Source organism: Vigna unguiculata, chromosome 5 (assembly GCF_004118075.2).
Source record: "Vigna unguiculata cultivar IT97K-499-35 chromosome 5, ASM411807v1, whole genome shotgun sequence".
Taxonomy (NCBI): domain Eukaryota; kingdom Viridiplantae; phylum Streptophyta; class Magnoliopsida; order Fabales; family Fabaceae; genus Vigna; species Vigna unguiculata.
In genome coordinates this window covers 39,923,643-39,947,295 of record NC_040283.1, presented here as the reverse complement: position 1 = coordinate 39,947,295, position 23,653 = coordinate 39,923,643, and the positions used below count along the sequence as shown (strand labels likewise).

Genomic DNA, 23,653 nt, shown 5'->3' with positions numbered 1-23,653 from the left:
ACAATATTTAATTTTTCCTGAAACTACTCATGTTGTTGAATAACCCATGTCTCGGCCCTCAAATACTCATGTTGTGCAAACAATATCTAAATATGGTATTTATAAACCAAGGGTGCATCCTTCACTATTGTTGATTAATATTAAACCATTCAGTGTTAAATAGGCTCTACAGGACCCAAGATGGTTGTCTGCTATGAAACAAAAATATGATGCCATTATTTTTAATCACACCTAGGATTTGGTGCCTCTTCCTACTGACGGGAGAGTTGTTGGCTGCAAATGGGTTTTTAGAATTAAAGAAAATTTTGATGGAACTGTCAATAAATACAAAGCGAGGTTGGTTGCAAAGGGGTTCAATCAAGTTCATGGGTTTGATTTTCATGAAGCATTCTCCCCTATTGTTAAGCCTATTATGATCATGATTATTTGCACTATTGCACTAACAAATGAGTGGAATTTGTTTCATTTGGACGTTAATATTATCTTTCTTAATGGAAATCTTGATGGAACTGTGTATATGGTTCAATCACCTAGATTTGAAGTCTCAAATGAATCCCTGGTTTGTAGGCATTAAAAGGCGATCTATGGCCCCAAACATGCCTTTAAACAATTGTTTGATAAATTGAAATTAACCTTGTTGCAACTTGGTTTTCAGTCTAGCAAGTGTGATCCTCTTTATTTGTCTATCAACACAACTAGCAAACTGTTTACATTCTTGTATATGTTGATGACATTATAATCACATGAACTTCTAGATCTTTGATTTAGGAGCTCACTCATAAACTACATTATAATTTTTCTCTCAAACAATTGGACAAACTTAATTATTTTTTGAGTATTAAAATTAACTATTGTGTTGACAAAAACCATCGTCGAAATACATCATGGATTTGCTACATAAGACAAACATGGGTGAAGCCAAATCAATTTCTTCACCAATTGCAAACTATTTAAATTTTTACCAAAGGTATTCTCTAACCCAACCTTATATAGATATGTTGTTAGGTCTTTTAACTATGTTACTCTCACAAGGCTAGACATCAATTATGCAATTAATAAAGTTTGCCAATTCATGGCAAATCCTCTTCTTACTTGTTGGAAAACTGTTAAAAGAAGTCTTTGATATCTTAAAGGTATTATTTCTTATGACTTGCATTTGCAACCTACTGCTAAATATAAGTTCATTTCCATCACAACCATGTGTGATACTGACTAGGCATCAATGTTGATGATAAAAGTTCCAAGTTTAGTTCAGGAATTTACTTAGGTCCTAATCTGGTTTCCTGACGGTCTCGCAGGTAGGGAGTTATAGTTAGATCAAGCACATAAGCTTAATATCGCAACCTAGTTAAATCTTCAAATGAACTTTTATGGATTCAAGCTCTCCTAAAATAACTCTTTATTTCTCTTATTATGCCTATCATGTTGTATGACAACCAAAGTGTTGTGACTAGGGATGTCAAAAAAATATGTACCTGTGGGTATACGTGTATAAAACCCGCAATGGGTAGAAAATGGATATTGTAAATGGATACTTGCAGGTACGGGTATTTTTTATACTTGCATGTTAACGGGGCAGGTACGGGTATCATAGTATCTGTACCCGTGGCTAGTCGTACCCGCTAAATTTTAATTTAAATTAAAAAAATGGAAAACATGATTAAAACATTAACCCATTGAAATTGAATGGGTTAAAAAATCTTAATTTCTTTGTAAACTGTCATTCAACACTATTTAAATGGATTATTTGTACTTTGTTTGAAATTAGTAAATGTTATGCATTGTATTTTTTTTTTTGAATTTATGGTTAATATATACTATTAAATATTAAATTTTCTTTTGTAAATATTTGTGGGTACTTGTGGATATCCGTGGATATTAAAAAAATATGCGGGTACTCGCATCTGGATACCCACACATATATAGGTACGGGTACAAGACAAATATTTATCTTACGGGTAGGGTATGTGGGGAGCTACTACTCGTACCCTACTCCGTTGACATCCCTAGTTGTGACCATAGCACACAACCCAACTTTTCACTCCAAAGCAAAGCATATAGAGATTGACATCTTTTTGTGTTTGTGATCAAGTTCTCACAAAACAACTAGAAGTTTATCATATTCCAAGCCTATAACAATGGGTTGATATTCTCACCAAATCCCTGTCCTCCAGTAGCCTTGAGCTTTTACGCTCCAAACTCAATGTCAGGGACTTTGTTTGTAAAACTCCCTCACCTCGAGTTTGAGAGGGGGTATTAAAGAGATTTAATACAATTATTCAACTAGATATCCATTTTTTGTTTTCCTCTCTTTATCTATTTTGAGATGTAGTAGTATAGGCTCTTAGGCCCATATATACCTCATTGTACTCTATTGATATGATAATAAAGAATACAATTTCAGTTTACAGATTACCTTTCTCTCCCATATTTCTTTATAATAGTCACAAACCACCTTTGAGAGTTTACCTAGTGAATATGATGGTGAGGCCGCCATTATGAGACTTGGAAAAGTCTCTATGGTCTATTTGAATTCACAGACGGATTTGCGACGATAGATTACCAGCCGCAAAAAGAAGTGATAATGTGAAAAACGAAAAGAAAAACACAAAAAATAAAGTGTGCAGTTCACTTTTTTCTTTCTTCACATATATAAAGATAATTGTGAAGAAAACAAGTGAAATGTCTTAAAAACTTTATTGTAATTTTTTATATTATCAAACTTTATACGTGTAATCTTAATTCTTACTTAAAATAATAATTAACATTTGTTTTTAATAATAAATAATAACAATATAATTATAATAATAGTAATAGTACAATTAATAATAATATTATTATTAATATTAATAATACTATAATATGTAATAATAATAATAAATTATATTTTTGTAATATTAAATAATAAGTTCAATTTCATTTTAACATTATTTTCCCTATTTACATTATATTTATCATCAAGGGTAAAATGGTAATCATTTAATGTTATCTATTAATATTTTTAATCTATCATAGCTATCACATTATATACGAACTTTATCTCAAATACATTTAAATCACCTCCAAATTCACTCCTCCAAATCCAAACCCAGCATAAGTGACACTCCTGAAAAAATATACATGCACAAGGTCATAATGTGTAACCACTTATTAGAATGTAAAATGAAAATTGATATTGTATGTGTTATTTACTATAAAACCTGGTCAAAGGAATGTAACTCAAAATAATTAAGTCTCTACATTTTTTTGGGTGAAACTTTATAAACACCAGGTGTAAGACTTAAGATCGAAAGATTCCTTGTATCGTAATACAAAATTTTGTTTTAAGAGATTATATGTTTTTTTATTTTATTTTTTAAATTATATGAAGATTGTTAGAAACATTTAATATAATTTAAAAAATAAATAAGTAAATAATTATTTTATGATTAATAAGTACCAGAAAAGCACATAAGACATTCTTAAATGCCTAAAATAAGTTGTGCAATAATCTCAACCATTACAATTGATATTTATTTGGTACCTTAAAGGGATGTGGGACAAGACCCCATGGTGGACGCTAAATATAATTCCATCCATCAAAGGTGAAAAATAATACTAAAGTCAAAATAATTATTTTTCTAATATCATGCATATGTACATATTATTCTCGTAATAAATACAATATAGTATATCACAAACTATTAGTAAATACAATTGATATACAATTATACATATACAAGTAATACATATAATTATGAGCATAATATGCCACAAATGTCATTGAAATATGATAATTGATATACATATATATAAAAATAATATATTAAATGAAATATAATATGTCAGTCAATGATATTACTAAGGCATAATTTTTCAATCATGATATTATCAATTAATTCACACTTGCTACGTATAAATAGGACACATTCTTACAAAAAATACACACTCAATCAATGGCGGACCATAGAAGGTCCAAGGGGGCCTCCAAGGGGGCCATGGCTCCCCTAAATTTTTTTTAATTTTTTAAAAAAATATTTTTTAAATTTTTTTATACTGATTTTTTTTTATAAAATATAATATTTAATTTTAATATATAAAAAATAAAAAATAAAAAATAATAAAGAAGAATAAAACTTATTGAGATATTTTTTTTGTTATCTCTCATTTTAAGTTTTTCATGTATTGTATTCATTTATTATTCTTGTATCTCTTCTTTTGTTTTTTGTTTTAAAAAAGAATTAGAAAGTTAGATATAAATTCATTCTCTCCCTCTTAGTTCTCATCCATTCTCTTTTAAGATAAAAAAGGTAACTCTCTCTTATCTTGATAGAAAAATATTAGTTTGATATTTGTAAGGCCCCATTTCTTTTCTGCCCTAAAGATTAGTGGGCTGCCCTTGTAAGTGGGCCTAAGGCCGGCCCATAGTATAAAACCCTTCAGGTTGCCCTAATTTCCACTCTCACTCTCACTCTCGCAGAAACACAGCAGCTGTCACCCCTTGCCCTCACGAAAAGCTCTGCTAGGGTTTGCCCTAAGGTCCCCTTCACCCAAGCTCAAACTCAGTTCCCACTCCATGTAAGTGATCCTGACCCTACTGTGACTGCTTCCTAAAATTGTTATTCACATTTCCTCGTTTAGAATCGAACTAACCCCCTTTTTCTTCCACTGTTACGCTGTTCCGCCAGTCCGCAAGTTCAGCGCGCGAGCTGCCGTACTCCGAGGTCCCGGGTCGAGGTTCCGTTAACCCTTTTCCAGGTACGGGAAGTTAGGGTTTCAGTCTTTTAGGTGTTGTCTTGGCTGTTCTTGAGTGAGTTAATGATTTCATGAATGAATCCTTCGTTTTGGTGTGATTAAATGCTTGTTGTGCTTGATGGATTTGATAAACATGGCTGTGGCAGTGAAGAACAGTGGCGAGACCTGTTAATCTCGCCCAAGCGAGTCCATCTCGCCTAGGCGAGATGAAACAGGGAGCTCGCCTAGGTTTATTGCGCGAAAAGTCGCCCAGGCGGCTCGCTCAACTTTTGAGCGAGCAGGCAACTCGCCCAAGCGAGAGGGATCTCGCTTAAGCGAGATCCCGTGTTGCCCAGGCCCTGGTTTTCCTTGAGCCCTCGCCTAGGCGAAGGGGGGGGCTCGCCTGAGCGAGCCTGTCTCGCCTGAGCGAGACCCTTCAGCCTGAGCGAGGGGTTTGGGCGAAACAGTGTGGTGTTGGATTGCATTTTTGTTCTCTTGTGCTTGGATTTGATTGGGTATGACCACTATGATAAGATGCATGTACTGATGTGTGAATATATGCCTAATGAGTTGCTATATATGCGTGACATGATTCATAAATAATGAATGATGAGTGTGGTGGGGACTTAACATATGAAATGAGTATGCGGTTTGAAACTAAAGGGATACGTGATTAATATGAGACGAGGCCCTAGGCTCATTGGGGCGGTGATGATCAGAGGTATGGATTTGGGATGTGATTGATATGAGGATTAAACTCCAAGGGTTGATATGGAATTGAAAAATATAATTTTATTATTCTCTTATTGCTGATTTACGAACGTTGGTCCGTGTCAGCGTGTAATTCCTTGGGGTCTCTAGGTGAGACCTCCGGGGTCGCGCTTCAGTGGTCGGGACGTAATTCCATGGCCCCTGCTAGTGGGTGTTCATGGTGGTGCCCCATCTGTATAACTAGGTAAGGATTCAAGGTAAGGTTGCATCCTGACGCTCCGAGGAGCCAGTTAGTCTCACTTAGAGCGGACTGACTCTTGTGGTGGGAGTAGCAGGAGGCCTGAAACTCATTAAGGGCTAACCTTGTGGTGGGAGAGATTTTTGATTCATCGTAACACTGGTAACACATAGCTCAGGATCGAGCAGCTCAGGGTCGAGCAGGGGTATCCACCACAAGTGCAAGCATCCGCTGAATCCGACCGAGTTATACGTATCCGAATGAGTCGAGTCGAGTCTTAGTGTATTGATTGGAAGGTCATAACATGCTTGGATGATGTATGCATATTGGACTGTGAAAATATATTTGATTGCATGTGAATATGTTGATTGGCTCTAGCTTACCCGTTTCGTTGTATGGTTGTGTTGTATGTGACTGTTCTTTCTTGCGATGATCATCGACTTGGTTGATGGGAGCAGATGGGCGAAGTTCTCGTGGTCAGCAAGGGAACGGTGATCCAGCAGCTTAGCCATCTGGGCTAGATTCTCACGCTTCTTTCCTTCATGTTTTCTTTAGGGCTATGGCCCATGTATCTTTTTCTGTATTTCTACGCTACACTCTATGTTGTATTCGTATTCAGCTTTCCTTTGGCATCGTGGTGTGCCTGAGTTTTGTCGGGGTTGTGTTAAAGACCCCAGGACTACGCTACTGTACTTGTATTGTGTGACGTTTTCCTTTAATTTCGCTTAATAATTAAATGGGACGTTACATTTATGGTATCAGAGCAGTTCGTCCTTAGGATGACCTGAGGTTGTGGGTTTGTCGTTCCTTGCGAGCGTAAGTAGTCATGTCTAGTCGAGTTGTCAGTGAAACCAAAAGTTTAGGAACAGAAAACGCCTTGATAGAGTGATGAGGGTGCACACTCATGACTAGATTAAAGGTTGTTTTCCTTTCGTAATTCTGATGGTTTGGGGAAATAGGGGCGACAGACAAAAAGGGGTTCGTTGTCTGTAAGTGATAGACTGTTGCTTAGTATGATCTAGTTGGTCTTGCTGCGTCTCTGTGCTTTGTGTCTAGTGTTTACGAAGATAAGGGAATTGAGATTTAATGTCTTGGAATAATAAACTGGAGAATATGCTAGAGTTCCCAAAATAACGATTGGTCAGAGGGAGCTTTAAGGAGAGACTCTTCGAAAAATAGATACTACAAGTTTTCTAAAAGGAGTTGAATCGAAAGGGTAATAACACTAAGGGGTATCAACGCATGCAAGTGCCACATCGTTTGAGGAAATCAAGTTGATTCTACACCCCGACGATGGTGAGGTTCCGAGTTATGAAAATGCATACGGTGTTAGATGGAGTGTCATTGAATATAGTCATATGGTCACATCTAGTGCTTCTTGGAGTGGTGTAAGAGGAACAACTGGCAAATCTGAGGTTGCTAAAAGTGAAGGAATTGCTTAGCGACAAGAAAGGTAAGAGAGGAGGAGACTGGGAAGTGCAAAAAGATGGCAAACCTCTAGTGAAAGGCTGAGATGGATAAGGGCTACTGATCAGTTAGGAAAGATGACGTTCCTGAGTAGGGGAAGGAACAATTGATGGATCGGGAAGAAATGACATAAGGGATTCATACCAGGATTAATAGTCAGCAGGTAATGATGGGTACTTTCAAATTTGTGAGTGGGATGCTTCAAGGGAAAGTAGTCCCCATGAGTAGGACATCTGACCCTGGGTATAAAGTGAAAGGTTTCACGTACTAGAAGAAGGGGCAAGCCTTTAAAGGGTTATTCTCGTATGGAAGGACAACCCAATAGATGTCGTAACACCATGATGGGGGAAATGAAGAGGGAAGTTCTGAGTGGTTGGCATGGTGTCTACGATGGTTGATGCTAAAGTGGTTAGCACGAATAAATCTCATACAGAGATGTGCCTTACGAAGAGATGCTTGGACTAAAGGCCGATTTTCTTGGGATCGTGTACTCCTTGATGTCGTCGGTATGGTAGATGAGTGATGGTTGTCTTTAAGAAAGGACTGAAGTTGAGACGATGGTTTCGCCAAAATTGCGACCAAGTGGAGACCCGCTCGAGGGTATGGTGCCTTCGGGGTGATCAAAGTATTTGAATTTAAATCCGATCTGAATTATGCGATGTTGGGACGTAGTCTCAAGGGTGAATCAGTTGTTTTCTCAATCTCACCCTGATGAGCTGGACAACCCACGAGGTGGTGTTCTTGGATTAAAAAGAGATGATTCAATGGTGGCGTGTGAGGTATGGACCAAGCTAAATTGTGGGGACAAAGCTTCATGTGAATCAAAGACATCTGACGAGGGAAAGTGGATGATGGACGAAGAGGATCTCAGTGGAAAAGGAGTTATAGACGTACTGTGGGACAAGTACCAGAGTTTTGACCTTGGTGTGATAAAATTCCCCTTTGCATTGGTGCCTGAAGAGGAAACTTGAGACAATAGTCCCTAATGGAATGGTTTCTACAGCGAGTCTAAAATAAATACGGAGGTGGAGGAGATGTCGGAGAAGTAGTGGCTTATACCGAGTACGACCACAAGGATGACAGCAAATTGGTGAACATCAGAGGAAAGGTAGTGGTGGAATAAATTGTTCAAGGGAAAACGTTAGATAAGGGAGGATTAACTTTTCGGACCTATGGTTGTATAGAGTGGAGAACATGATGGAGGTAAGGCAATCTCAAACATGTTAGCTGTGTCGTCAAGGCTTAACGGCGAGTATCCAAGTGCGAACAGAGTCTTTAAAATGTGCAAGAAAGGGTATTGACAAAGGATGAAGTGCCTAACAGGACGCATAGTTAGGAAGGGTGGATGCAATGTTGCGAAAATGAGACGCTAAGACTATAAAAAGGTGAGTCCAAAGGATTTTACAAGTTGCATAGAATTTTTGAAAGAAGGTTTCTCGGTGATGATTGATTCCTTGTCACGGCAGACATGAAAGGGGCATCATTTTGAGTAAATAAATGAGTGGCTTTTTGTGGTGATCAGAGTAGCGCAGCGGGATGATGGCAAGTGATACTTATGAGGGGTAAAAGGTGTGTGGAAAGAACTATCTTACTTGTGAACAACAAATGTGTCGTTCTTATGAGTATCAGTTAAGGATGTTCAGTTACCAATTAAAGTTGGAATTATGAAGTTGCTCAAAGAAAGTTGTGCAAGAGAAGTAGGGGATGGTTTGAGTTATGATTTCAAGTTAGGGTGCCAACTTGGAAGTGAGGAAGCGAGAGTAGATGTTTAGCCAGAGAAGGGAATTGAAGATCCTTGATTTGATGAAGTAAGAGTGAGAGTTGGTTGAGAACCATAAGTGTTTGGGTTGGGAGGAGAATGTGTGAGGAGATTTCATTAGTCTCGTAATCTTATTAGCACTAGTGAACCTCTCAACAAGGTTGAGAAAAGCCAAATCGGAATATCTTAGTTTGAGGTGTATCGTGGAGTTGCGTGGTACGAACCAGACTAGAAATTTGAAGTCAATGGAAGTTATGGTTCTGAGGTTTTGTGGAATGTTGCCTATAAGTTAGGGGGGGATTAAAGATGAAGATAGGATGCCGATGCGAAATGGTGAAAAAGGCAGTTGAAGGTTTAAATGAGAAGAAGATGTAGGAGTCTCGATACACATAAAAGTGGTCAAAAGTGTTGATGGTGTGGCGGTGGGCTAGCACTCAAGAGTGATTAAGGCAGTGGAGTGATGCATAAAGGAGTGAACAAGGTGACGTGAAGTGATAATGAACGTGCTTTGGTTGGAGACTTAAGGTCATCTGAGACGTTGATAAAAAAAAAAAACCTACAAGAGGTAGCGGAGAGCATATGGTAAGTGAGTCAGTGTGTCAGATACCAGTTAGTAGGGCATGTATGAAGGAGCATTCTGACTTTGGAGACTGGAGGATTTGTAGTGCTTCGAGAGTAGTGGCTAAACTAATCTACATAGTTGGACACATATCGCTTAGCACAGAGGCAAAGTTTCCAATGACTATAGGTGTGGGAGTCGTTGTATATGTCGTGTTTGAGTAGTGGTTCCCAGAGGAGATAAGGAGAACATAGCTCCTTCCTATCTCATCGATGAATTTTCGAGGACGAAAATTTTCTTGTTGGGGAGAATGTAAGGCCCCATTTCTTTTCTGCCCTAAAGATTAGTGGGCTGCCCTTGTAAGTGGGCCTAAGGCCGGCCCATAGTATAAAACCCTTCAGGTTTCCCTAATTTCCACTCTCACTCTCACTCTCGCAGAAACGCAGCAGCTGTCACCCCTTGCCCTCACGAAAAGCTCTGCTAGGGTTTGCCCTAAGGTCCCCTTCACCCAAGCTCAAACTCAGTTCCCACTCCATGTAAGTGATCCTGACCCTACTGTGACTGCTTCCTAAAATTGTTATTCACATTTCCTCGTTTAGAATCGAACTAACCCCCTTTTTCTTCCACTGTTACGCTGTTCCGCCAGTCCGCAAGTTCAGCGCACGAGCTGCCGTACTCCGAGGTCCCGTGTCGAGGTTCCGTTAACCCTTTTCCAGGTACGGGAAGTTAGGGTTTCAGTCTTTTAGGTGTTGTCTTGGCTGTTCTTGAGTGAGTTAATGATTTCATGAATGAATCCTTCGTTTTGGTGTGATTAAATGCTTGTTGTGCTTGATGGATTTGATAAACATGGCTGTGGCAGTGAAGAACAGTGGCGAGACCTGTTAATCTCGCCCAAGCGAGTCCATCTCGCCTAAGCGAGTCCATCTCGCCTAGGCGAGATGAAACAGGGAGCTCGCCTAGGTTTATTGCGCGAAAAGTCGCCCAGGCGGCTCGCTCAACTTTTGAGCGAGCAGGCAACTCGCCCAAGCGAGAGGGATCTCGCTTAAGCGAGATCCCGTGTTGCCCAGGCCCTGGTTTTCCTTGAGCCCTCGCCTAGGCGAAGGGGGGGCTCGCCTGAGCGAGCCTGTCTCGCCTGAGCGAGACCCTTCAGCCTGAGCGAGGGGTTTGGGCGAAACAGTGTGGTGTTGGATTGCATTTTTGTTCTCTTGTGCTTGGATTTGATTGGGTATGACCACTATGATAAGATGCATGTACTGATGTGTGAATATATGCCTAATGAGTTGCTATATATGCGTGACATGATTCATAAATAATGAATGATGAGTGTGGTGGGGACTTAACATATGAAATGAGTATGCGGTTTGAAACTAAAGGGATACGTGATTAATATGAGACGAGGCCCTAGGCTCATTGGGGCGGTGATGATCAGAGGTATGGATTTGGGATGTGATTGATATGAGGATTAAACTCCAAGGGTTGATATGGAATTGAAAAATATAATTTTATTATTCTCTTATTGCTGATTTACGAACGTTGGTCCGTGTCAGCGTGTAATTCCTTGGGGTCTCTAGGTGAGACCTCCGGGGTCGCGCTTCAGTGGTCGGGACGTAATTCCATGGCCCCTGCTAGTGGGTGTTCATGGTGGTGCCCCATCTGTATAACTAGGTAAGGATTCAAGGTAAGGTTGCATCCTGACGCTCCGAGGAGCCAGTTAGTCTCACTTAGAGCGGACTGACTCTTGTGGTGGGAGTAGCAGGAGGCCTGAAACTCATTAAGGGCTAACCTTGTGGTGGGAGAGATTTTTGATTCATCGTAACACTGGTAACACATAGCTCAGGATCGAGCAGCTCAGGGTCGAGCAGGGGTATCCACCACAAGTGCAAGCATCCGCTGAATCCGACCGAGTTATACATATCCGGATGAGTTGAGTCGAGTCTTAGTGTATTGATTGGAAGGTCATAACATGCTTGGATGATGTATGCATATTGGACTGTGAAAATATATTTGATTGCATGTGAATATGTTGATTGGCTCTAGCTTACCCGTTTCGTTGTATGGTTGTGTTGTATGTGACTGTTCTTTCTTGCGATGATCATCGACTTGGTTGATGGGAGCAGATGGGCGAAGTTCTCGTGGTCAGCAAGGGAACGGTGATCCAGCAGCTTAGCCATCTGGGCTAGATTCTCACGCTTCTTTCCTTCATGTTTTCTTTAGGGTTATGGCCCATGTATCTTTTTCTGTATTTCTACGCTACACTCTATGTTGTATTCGTATTCAGCTTTCCTTTGGCATCGTGGTGTGCCTGAGTTTTGTCGGGGTTGTGTTAAAGACCCCAGGACTACGCTACTGTACTTGTATTGTGTGACGTTTTCCTTTAATTTCGCTTAATAATTAAATGGGACGTTACAATATTTAGTTTTTTTTTATCTTATGAATTATTTGTATATTTATTTTTTTATGAATATAAAAAGAAAAGTTATGTAATATATGTTTTTTCATAACCATTTCTTAAATGTGACTTGATTATCATATTTTTTTTAGTAATTACATCTCTCAATTTTTTATTAGATTTTAATAAATTATTTTTTAATCTTAATTTTTTTAAATAGGTATATTGATGAAAAATAAAATAATAAATCATTTTTCTTAAAGTGATAAAAGGGAAGATAAAAATAATACAAATATACTTTTTCACCTATTTTCAAGCATGATTCTAGGAATTCAATTGTTGAATTAGATAACCATTTATTAAAATTCAAAGAATTATAAGTGAGAAATTTCATATTAATTCTTCTAGAATTATAGGCAGAATGTTTCATATTAATTATTTGAAACTGATTATAAGAAAACATACTCAAATATGTAAATATATAGAGAAGAGATGAAATTAAAAAATTTAATTTAAAATAAGTTTCATATCAAATACAATTTCAAAACTATAATTTTTGTAAGGAAAAACATACAAAATTTTCAATACTAAATTATATATATTTTTGTTATATTAGTAATAATAATTAAATATATAAAATTTGAATATATTATTTTAATCTCTTAAAACTTTTTGACCGTTCACTGCATTCATTGTCATATACTCTTCTATACTTATATTATTGTTATTATTATTATTTCTTATGTTTTCATTCATTTGAGCGTAAGAGAATATTTTGAAGGTTAATTTTCCTTCCATTTTATTCTCAAATCAATGATTCAATTTTCCCACGTCACTTCAGAGATCCCACGTTCTTTTCTTTTTCTCGCAAGAACATGAATATTTTTTAAACTAAAATAAGTCTATTATAAGAAAAATTACCTAAAACAATAAAAATTATTTGTATCTACTTTTAAAATTATAATTGTATTATTTTTTATTATCATAAAAGAAACGAAGTCTTGCGACCGAATTTTTCACTAATATTTAATAATAATAATAATAATTCAATTAATAATGTTTTAATAAGTAATCAGATAAATATTTGTTATCTTATTATATAACTAAAATTTATTATTATCTACCACAATCACTCCCACAGTTTTTTAGGTAAAATAATTAGTGAGATTGTAGATATTGGTATGTTATTGTTACCTCAAAGTTTAAACTAATGTCAAAAGGTTTAGATGATCAGTGAAAATTGTAACTTTGAGGGATGAAAGAGAACATAAACTCTTGCTTTATTTGATTACACATTTGCAGAGCCACTTCTGAATATGCTAACATTATAGGATATAGATGGCAATGTAAAGTTTTTTTTTTTTTTTTAAATGAAATTGATGTCCGATGTCATGAAAAACTAGAGGAAATGAGTTATGCCGTTGTCTTTTATTTTCTATATAAATCGAGACTATCCAATTATTTTTATTTAATATATTTGTTTGTATCGATAAAAAAGTTAAAATTAATTATTGACATTAACTGAAAATAATAAAATGTTAAGAAAATATATAATTATATAACCTATCGTGATTATTTTTAATAAAAGAAATGAATTATGTATTTACTTTTTAGTAGAGTATGAATTACATATTTTATTAAATAATTTTTTTTTATTTATTGAAGAATAAAAATTATGATACAGACATGAATTAAAAAACTATAACACTTCCTATAATTTATAAATGGGTTAAATATGTTTTTATCCCTAAAATTTCAGTGAAATTTGGAATTAGTCCCTCTTCAAAAATTTTGCCCAATTTAGTCCTTTATCTTTACAAATGCGGGAATTTAGTCCTTTTAACCAAATTTTGTTAAATTTATCTGACATTTCAAGCGTATTTCATGATATTATTTAATTGTTTACACAATTTAACACATTTTTGCTTCAATGTTGACTCAAATATTATCATCAAATGCGTTTAAAATGTCAAATAAACTTAACAAAATTTGATAAGAATGACTAAATCCACGCATCTCTAGATATGAATGACTAAATTAGTATAAAATTTCGAAGATGGACTAATACCACAATTCACTGAAAAACATATTTAAGACTTAAATAGTAATAGCATCTGTATAAAGCAAATACCAAAAAGTAAACGAAAAAAGAAAAAGAAAAAACACAAAAACTTAATAGTTAATGAATGCATCTTATAACATCATCAACCCTTATTTATGCACTTGACTAATTATTCTAAAACAAGTTGACTCTTCTATCATGATGGAATCCATCATCATTAACTCTAATGGATGCACACCGAAGCACTTGAATTGCAAAACAAGCAAGGGTACATAATACTTGAGTCATTCAAAGCATAATTAATAGTCAAAACCAGAGAGAACCCTTTTTTCATACACAGTTTAATTAATGCTTCACACATACACTTCATAATTTAAAGGTATATAATATAATATAATGTTGTTGATTTGTATGAGCATGAAGATGGTGTGGTCACATGATGACACAAGCGTGAGGATTGTCATCACTAAAAGTAGCACCAGTTTGGTGGCCAAAGATGGAAGATTGTGAGGGATAGTTGTAATAACTTGGATCACTGTTATCATAGCCATGCTTGTAATAGTTATAAGATGAGGAAGGTTGAGAAGCATAATAGGTGAGAGGGCCATTGCAATGGTGCTGCTGAAAATATTGGTTTTGAGACTCTGTTGTGTATGGAAGTTGCCATAACTCAGCCCTGCAACCAGTTTTTCGAACAGTTTTCAGAACCTTCTTCTGCTCAGCATACCCATTCACAGTCACCTTTTGCAGTTTCATATCTATTTCAATGCCATCCACCCCTTAAAAAGAAACAAACATGGATATAGAACTATTAACGCCCGAGATACGGACACGGATATAGAGATACGACTAAATCGATGTATAACTGTGAATAAAATATAGAACTTGCAAAAGCCACTTTTAAACGAGAAACTTTATCAATTTCAATGTTAGAAAAAGTGTTCCTATGAGTGTGTACCTTTAAGTTTTTGTAGTGCTTCTTTCACTTTGTTTTCACATCCAGGGCAATCCATGTGTACTCTCATCTCTATGATCTGAGGATAGAGACAAAAAGAGATCATCATCAGACAGAAATAAGAAACAAGTTGACTGATAAAAATGGAGAAAGTGAGACAAAAGAAAAAAAGAAAAAAACAGTGGTTGATTTGAATCTTCATGTTTCCAAAGAAAGGAAAAGGAAAGTGACAGTGCTCACCGTCATGTTGCTATTGGTGAGGTAGAATCTCTTGGATGATATTGTTGTATCTTTTGGTGAAGGTTTTGGAAATGAATCCAATAATATTATTGAGTGTGCCTCTAGCTAGGTAGCAAAATATGTGTATATATAAGGGAAGATAATTGGATGGTATGGTGCCTCATCTTTGCTTGTTATTGGTGTAGTTAGATAAAATATATATTTTTTCTGCAACTGTTACACCGACCTTTAATTGTTGGTCTTAATTTTGGAGAATTGAGATTCAAAACTGAAGCAAAGGGCAAATGCATGTTGCTGTATTCATGGCGCAGCTACCTCTTTTTCACGTGCATTAGAATAATGCCACTGAAATTAATCATGCAAGTAGATCCAGTTCAATTCAACGAGGGTGTTTGACTTTGTGTTTCTACTCCCATCCCCTTTATTAACACACAAGAAGACATTTCTCATTGATGACGCGTTTATCAGTTTTTCTTTTCCGGACAATGAGATTAAAGAAGAATGATATTTTAACTACCAGCTTTTAACAACTTTTTCTTATAACATAATATGTCATTTTTTAAGTGGTTTTGAAATATTAAAAATAAGAAAATAAAAAACTAGTATACTATTTAAAAGATGTCACCTAAGATTGTAAGAGAAAGTTGTTAAAATTTAGTAGTCAAAAAATCATTTTTCGAGATTAAATATGTTTTCACTTTATAATTAAATATGTTTTCAGTTTATAATCGAAATTTGTCTGTCTCAAATTTTAATATAGTTTAAATATCTTTCAAAATGAATAGATATAGTCATTTTAATCAACTGTGTAATACTCTTTTGATGTACTAAACTACATTTCGAACTACGTTTTACACTATTTAACATATTTTAACTCAAATGTTAACCTAAAATACAATCTAACACGTAATAAAAAGTTAATACTGTTAAATTAAAAAGACTATATTTATTATTTTTAAAATTTGAAGATCAAAATATATTAAAATTTAGAATAAAAACGAACTGCAATTTACGAACTGCAATTTTACGTTCAAGTTTAAAGATCACAAACATATTTAACCATTATTTCTTGTACATGATTAGTGTTCAAACACCGATTCATGCGATTAGTATTTATCACCTAGTGCTAATTTTTATTATTATATGAAATGAAAAGTCTGTTCATCATCATTAGTTTGATAAATAAGTATTCTGTTATATCATATCATTTAATGTTTTTTTTTCTAGAACTATTTCAAGTAATGTGTTTTTAAACACTATTTTTTATGTTACAACTTAATCAAAGTTCAACTATGTTATGAAAACCTTCTTCAAAACATGCAAGCAAAGGAATGTTTTAAAACAAACCCCACTTATAATTCTGTGTACAAAACCAAACTCCAAAAGTTGCATGTCAAAGAAAATGGAAAAGTTGCATAATATAATTCCAGAATTGCAAGAGATGAAAGGATGAGAAGAGTCCCAAAAAGACCTTGACCAAAACCTTGTTTTATTGTATAGTAATATAATATGTTATCATCTCAAGAACAACATAGTGACAGTTATTTGATATTAGTGCAAACCTCAAGTAGACATAGTATAGTAGGTTACAGTGCTGCAATGGATGCCACAACACACATTATACATAGTAAGCAAAACACGCTCTACTGAAATGGAAGCTTAACCGGTGTTCTGCATGCCAGCAGCAATACCCTTCATTGTCAAAATAAGGGTGTCTTCAAGGCCAGGTGCATACTCGCTTTTAGGGTTAAGTTTAACAAGTTCTGCTGCAGGCTTGCTTGATTCCATGTAGTCCTTCGACAAGTGTGGCCTCAGCTTCACATGGTAGTCAGGATCACGAATTCTCTTCAATGTGTAGGCTTGCAGCACATTCAGAGTTGTGATGTATGAGTCACGAAGTCGAAGTCTTTGCTTCAAGTAGGGGTCCCCTTCAAGAAGATCCTTGTGCCCAGCAACCTAAAATAAACAAGACGTATTAGGCCTGAACTAGGTAGGGGGGGAATAACATTAACCATACATAGATTTAAGGCTAAAATGTCGGTTCTTTTTTATGCTGATGCTGATGTTCATGTTGTGTTTTTGTACATATTATGAGAACTAGTAAATGCTAATTAAAATTACCTGGAGGAGAAAGCTCTTGGTTTCTTCGTATTTTGCTCTTAAGCTCTCTCCAAATGGACGTAGCTCTTCTGGCACTAGGAGTTTATCAAATAGTGCTGCAATCCCAGGGTCTCCCTTGGCAAACACCATCTCAACCAAGTCAATGGTGACCCTGAAGAAAGGCCATTGGTTGTACATGTCCTGAAGCATTTGCAGATTCTTTGGATCCTTCTCAATAACATGCTTAAATGCTGCACCAAAACCAAGCCACACTGGCAAATGAAACCTTGTCTGTGTCCATGCAAAAATCCAAGGAATAGCACGTAGAGATTCAATTCCTCCGCTTGGCTTTCGCTTTGATGGACGACTTCCAATGTTCATTCTTCCATACTCCAACTCAGGAGTTGCCTGCAGTGCATAATATTCAGAAATATAACATAACCAAAGGAAAGAAATTTCAACTTCATGACCAAATTATTTAAAAAAACTGATAGATTTTTCCAAAGGGTATCTTGTAAACAAAGGTGAGTGAGTAGTAGCAGCACTTACACGTCTGAAATATTCAACAAAACGAGGCTCTCTGAAAACAACAGAGCGATACTCCTGAGTGGCAATGACAGCCATCTGATCCATGAGGGCACGCCATGCAGGGTTTGGTGACACAGGAGGATGCATGCCATGCTCAAGCGTAGCTGCAGTGAACCTTTGAAGTGTTCTAAAGCACAAATGCTCCTCTCCGAAAGACTGTTCAATGACTTCACCCTGAACCGTTACCCGTAGTGAGCCATGAATGGTGTCTGGTGGCTGAGACAAAATAGCAAGATGAGTTGGTCCTCCTCCTCTTCCAACAGTCCCTCCTCTCCCATGAAACATTGTAAGCTTCACACCAAACTCCTTAGCAACCTTCACAAGTTCCTCTTGAGCCCTGTAAAGCGCCCAAGCAGCTGAAAGACGGCCAGCATCTTTTCCTGAGTCTGAGTACCCTATCATAACTTCTTGCTTCCCATTGATGCGCTCTCTGTACCAATCTATGGAGAAAAGTCGCGCCACGGAAGCCGGAGCAGCCTCAAGATCAGCAAGCTTTTCAAACAGCGGCACCACCCTCAGTGGCTCCTTCACATGGCACTCACGCTGCAAAAGCTCCACCGCAAGCACATCAGATGGGGCTGTGGCCATTGATATGATGTAGGCACCAAAGTTGTCTTTAGGTAGCTCTGCAATGACATGGAAGGTTTCCAAAACATCAGTGATTTCTTCTGTTTTGGGAAGGTCATGGCCAAAGAGAGGGCGTTTTCCACTGAGTTCAGACAAGAGCCACTCCTGCCTCTTTTCCTCAGACCACTCTCTGTATGATCCAATTTCTAAGTGCTTTGTGATTGCATCCATTACATCAGTGTGCCTATCTGACTCTTGTCGGATGTCAAGCTTCACGAGTGAGAGTCCAAATGTGGAAACTTGCCGCAGAAAATCAAGGAGGCTTCCATCTGCTATTGGTCTGTCACCACATGCACAGAGTGACCTATAGCATAGTTCAAGAGGCTCCAGGAACTACAAGACAAAATTGGAGGTTATAGAGTTTCTTTCCATGACAAATTGATCATCTTTTTGCTATAGTTTATAGAACATTGATGGGAATTATACCTGATCAACATTAGTGAAGGTTGTCTCCTCTGCGATATCAGAGGTTCCATTGGCTAGTAACTGGCGAGCACGTTCACGTGTGTTATAGAGTTTGTCTCTGATATCACCAAGAATAACACGATATGGCTCGTTTGGAGGAATCTGTTTCCAAAACTCTGCATCAATTAAGAATTTAATACATCAATAACACAGTTGAATGTGTTGAGTTCAAACTTAAATGTGCAATTTCAGAACAGAATAATACATACCAATGTAATGTTTTGCATCTCTCTTTGAGGACCTATGGAGTTCATGAGCACGAACACGGAGCTCGTCAGTGCAACGCCACATAGACAGCTGCAATAGCAGACAAAAAGCAGTAAGAGCCACGTTCTAAATGCTTAATAATAAAAAATTACCACAAAAATTGATACCTCAAACATGAGATCCTCTATCTGAGAGAAGTACATATTAGCAGCCATCATTCTAGCCAGCAAACACACATCCCTTGTAACTTCAGGGGTTACTCTTGGATTACCTACAATGTAAATTAGACTTATGTAAGACAGCAAGTAATAAGGTATTGCCTAACATTGAAGGTGAAACTCAAAAGCATACAATGAATGAAGAAAAAACAAAGCATCAATGATTTGAAACAAAGATTCTTTATATCAGTACCATATGATATTTGGGACTGTAACAAAGAGAAATCTGTTTTCAAGTAAGTGCTTTTTTTTCATTAGTTTCTTATGGAAAGGAAATAATATACCATCACGATCTCCTCCCATCCAAGAAGAGAACTGAATAACAGGAGCATTATATGGGACACGTTCGTTTATTCCGATGTTCTTGAGAGCTGTATCAACCCGGCGCAGAAACTTTGGTACACCTTTCCAAATTGTCTCATGAAAGTAGCTCATTCCTGCCCTCATCTCATCTTGTGGTGTGGGAGGAGTCCTTCGAATTTCATCTGTGCGAAATGCAGCTTGAATCTACACATGGGAAAAACATCATTAGGCTCTAACTTCGCCATATATAATTCTAAAAGTAAAATAATTTTTGGCCATGGTGTCTAAGCATAGGTAAAGTATCTATCAACTCAGAATCATGAGGATGTGAAACATGTGATTGACAGTGGTGCATTATAAATGAAATGAAAATACACCTCTCTTTGTAAAGCCTCATCAAGTTCCTGCTTATCATCTGGTGTTATGTCTTTGGCGTATAATTGGGTCAAACAATTCCTTATCCTGAAAAAGAAGACAATGATACCAACGGATATAATTGTGTCAAACAATGCCAGAAATAGTGTATTACGTATGATAAACGCAACAATGAATCAACTATGATAAATGCAGCTAAATATGAGTTAATGTAACAGATATACCTTCCATGCTTTTGCAGCAAAGATCTGCGAACAGACTGAGTAGGATGAGCAGTTAGAACCAAATCCACAGTTTGGTTCTTGAGAGCATCAAAGACTTCCTGAGGGGTCTTCTTCAGTTGAGTCACAAGCCTCTTCAAGGTCTCTTCAATGTCTGACTCTGTCATGGCAGAGTTCTCATCCGCAAAATCACCCTTCTTCAATAACTTGATCCTTCTTCGGTACGCAATTTGAACTTCTTCTGCCAAGTTGGCCAAATTGAGCATGTGAGAAAATGATTTGGCAATAACAATCGAATCCCCAGCATCAAGACCAGTCAGCATATTCCCAAGTTCCTCCAACTTTTCAGGTCGATGCTCCCCTTCGTATTCAGCTGACAGCTCATAACAATCTTGAACCTATCAAACCACAAACTCTTAGCCACAAGTTCAGATATGTACAAAACTTCAGGCAAAAAACCAAATATGCTAATGAATTGGAATTGAAGTTACTCGACCATGAATTTATATTATATTTCATAAAAAAATAAAACTTTTAGCACACAGAGAATCAACATGGGAAGAGAAACATAAAACAAATGCAGGACCCATTACTTATGTAAAATTAATTACAAACTAAAGGAAGGAGTGTGAAAAATCATGAAATTGTAAACTCGTAAGAAGAAAGTCGAAAGAAGAACTCTTGCAGACAGAGAATGAGCATGAGAAGAGACACACACATGAAACAAAAAACTAAGTTGAGGTTTCGAACAGCAAAAGGAGTTCTTCATTGCAATAACTGAAATGGGGTTTCATAAATCCATGAAGTTGGACTAAAAAACTCATCTTTTTAAAAAGCAACAGGAATTGACATTACCGTTTGTCTGATATCTTCACCATGCAAATCCTGAAGAATGTCAAGGAAACGGTCCAACAGAAGAGCATCATACTCAACCAGTTTGTCATCATCAGAGACCTTGCGTGGTGCCAGCAACCTCAACTGAGCATCAATGGAGGCCATCTTCTCAATGTTACGGGTAGCCATGATTTCAGTATCTTCTTTGTTCCTCACTCTTTATGCTATGACACTCTCACCAGACCAAGACTTGAATTTTGAAGCAAGAAAGGTTGGAAACAGAGAAATGAGAGGGTGTGAGAGGAAAATCCCGTGAGAACAGAGGAGAAAGATTTTGTAGGTTGAAAGATAATAGGGTCCTTATGATCTCTGCACGAGAAAGTACAAAGAAAAGTGAACACTGAACAACCTTCAACCACAACAATAACTGATAACTAGCGCCAGATATCACGGAGAATAGAAAGAGAGAGACTTCATGTGAAGCAAAAAGGACTTGTTCAAGCCTCGTTTTATAGACACTTTGCACCGTAAAAATACAGAGAAAAAAGGAATCATAAGATAAGATAAGATAACCTATTTGTTTTGTTAACTAGAAATCTCTTGAACATTTTATCGGAATATTTGATTTTGAACCATGTTTACTGAGAAAAGAAATTAAAAAAAAGAAGATAAACTTTACTGAATTGATTTATATAATTTAAAAAGAAATTAGCCTGCAGATAAAAACAGTTAGATGAAAATAATATTTGTTCTGTTTAATCTAATCTAATCTAATCATTGTAAGGATAAATTTAATTGGCTGAAAAAGCTAATGTAATCATTATAAAATTACTCTCATCTGATTTTTTAGTTACTATTTGATAGGAATTTATTATAAATAAAGTATTTCTGAATGAATATAGATATGCGAATATATCAAGTGACTTGTCTAAAATTTATGATGTGACCTATGATTTCGGCATATTTATTAAATAAAGTTTGATATTATGTTAAAATTTATCAAATTAAAAAAAAAGACAAATTTTAAATTACGTTAAAACTTTTATGCTACTGTTTTCTTCAATAAATTTATTTTAAATAATTTATTTAATTAAACTTAGTTCATCTTTAATTTTAAAATTAAACTGAATTACTATTCATGCTATACAGTCTTTTTTTACTAAAAATAAGAAAAATTATGTGGAAATTCAATTTCTGAATTCGAATTCTGATTTCTTAATGCAGAAATGGATACATTGAGGATTTAGTGGGAGGATAAAAGAAAATAAAGAAGTGGAAAGGAAAAGAAAGGAGAAGAAAAAGAGTAGAAATTATATTTGTTTAAATTAAAGAAAAATAAATAGATTTGAGTGAAAAATTATAGTAAATGTAATTGAAAAAATATATTAATAATATATATTACTTATTATTTAATTATAATATATAAAAGTGTAAATATTAAAAAATTATATCATAATAATTAAATATTATATCGAAAATATAATTAATTATGTTTTTGTATATCGATTATATTATATATGAAAACATAATCGATTATGCATATAATCTATTTCGTGTAAATTAATTAATTTATAGAGTGTTCGCTAAATAACTAATTAGAGATTAATTTACTGATTAATTTATTTGATAGTTAAGATTTACGTAATTAATATTAATAACTAATTTAGAAATCAATTCATAATACAAACTATTTCAATTTCAGTTGTCAATTTAAATATTATAATTTTTTAAAACTAGTTTAGTTATCCATAATTTTTATTTTATAAATTAATATCTAAATTTGTTACTATAATGACTAATTATTTTTGTTATTAAATTTAATTATTATTTAAGATTTTTCTTGTAGTGATATAAAGAAAGTTTTTTTTTTCTCAAAATTTACGATTTTCCAATAATTTCACATTTTCAACTTTCAATATAAATCTCTACACTTCTTTTTTCGTCGTTAAATCAAAATATGTGGTAATTAAATATAGTTTAAGAATTAAAATATGAAGAAGTTTATTTAGATAAATTATTTTTTGAATTAACTTTTCTTCTGAGAACAAGAGTTCATATTTATGCTCTACTATTTATAATGGTTCAATATGCATACTAATAGCAAATAAAGGTGTTAACAAGATAATTATTTATTAAATATTTTATTATTGTACATGTTCATTATGAAATAACTAAAAAATTTACTTATAAACATCAAAAACAATCCAAAAAATAGAACTTAGAATCGCAAGCACCAAAAAAATTATAAAAGATAAACAAGAAAAAAAATCACACGTTGATAATGGCGTAGTTTGACTTAAGAATTAACACACTTAAATATACTCTCTTAGTAAACTCTCGTTTAATAATACAACTCAAAGTTTAGCTTTCTACTAAACCTACAAGATATTATTTATAGAGCAAATATGTTATAAGTGACACATGTATCTAAGAGCATTTTAATCAAATATATATACATAGAAATTTATGCCAGAGAGAAATGTCACAAGAACTATCCTAAGTTGAGTGTCATTCCTCCTAAAAGAAAGTGAATCAATTTCGATTCTCATTAGTTGTGAAATCATCACTTAAGTAGTGTAAATGCTTAAAAATAATATTAAGATTGATTATATAGTGTGTTTA

The 23,653-nt window shown here is 35.4% G+C and overlaps 2 protein-coding genes across 2 annotated transcripts; both read right to left on the bottom strand.

Moving 5' to 3' along the window:
- Positions 1 to 13,901: 13,901 nt before the first annotated feature.
- Positions 13,902 to 15,187, bottom strand: LOC114185928 (heavy metal-associated isoprenylated plant protein 28). Its single transcript, XM_028073894.1, has 3 exons — positions 15,094 to 15,187; positions 14,857 to 14,932; positions 13,902 to 14,677 (listed from the first exon to the last, which is right to left on the bottom strand). The coding sequence occupies exons 1-3, from the start codon at positions 15,097 to 15,099 to the stop codon at positions 14,331 to 14,333; spliced, it is 429 nt and encodes a 142-aa protein (XP_027929695.1). The 5' UTR covers positions 15,100 to 15,187; the 3' UTR covers positions 13,902 to 14,330.
- Positions 15,188 to 16,565: 1,378 nt separating this feature from the next.
- LOC114186204 (phosphoenolpyruvate carboxylase 2-like) lies at positions 16,566 to 21,532 on the bottom strand. The gene is made up of 10 exons (XM_028074245.1): positions 21,053 to 21,532; positions 20,201 to 20,595; positions 19,979 to 20,063; positions 19,583 to 19,805; positions 19,248 to 19,351; positions 19,083 to 19,170; positions 18,835 to 18,989; positions 17,743 to 18,741; positions 17,215 to 17,601; positions 16,566 to 17,049 (listed from the first exon to the last, which is right to left on the bottom strand). The coding sequence occupies exons 1-10, from the start codon at positions 21,218 to 21,220 to the stop codon at positions 16,753 to 16,755; spliced, it is 2,901 nt and encodes a 966-aa protein (XP_027930046.1). The 5' UTR covers positions 21,221 to 21,532; the 3' UTR covers positions 16,566 to 16,752.
- Between the last annotated feature and the right edge of the window lie 2,121 nt (positions 21,533 to 23,653).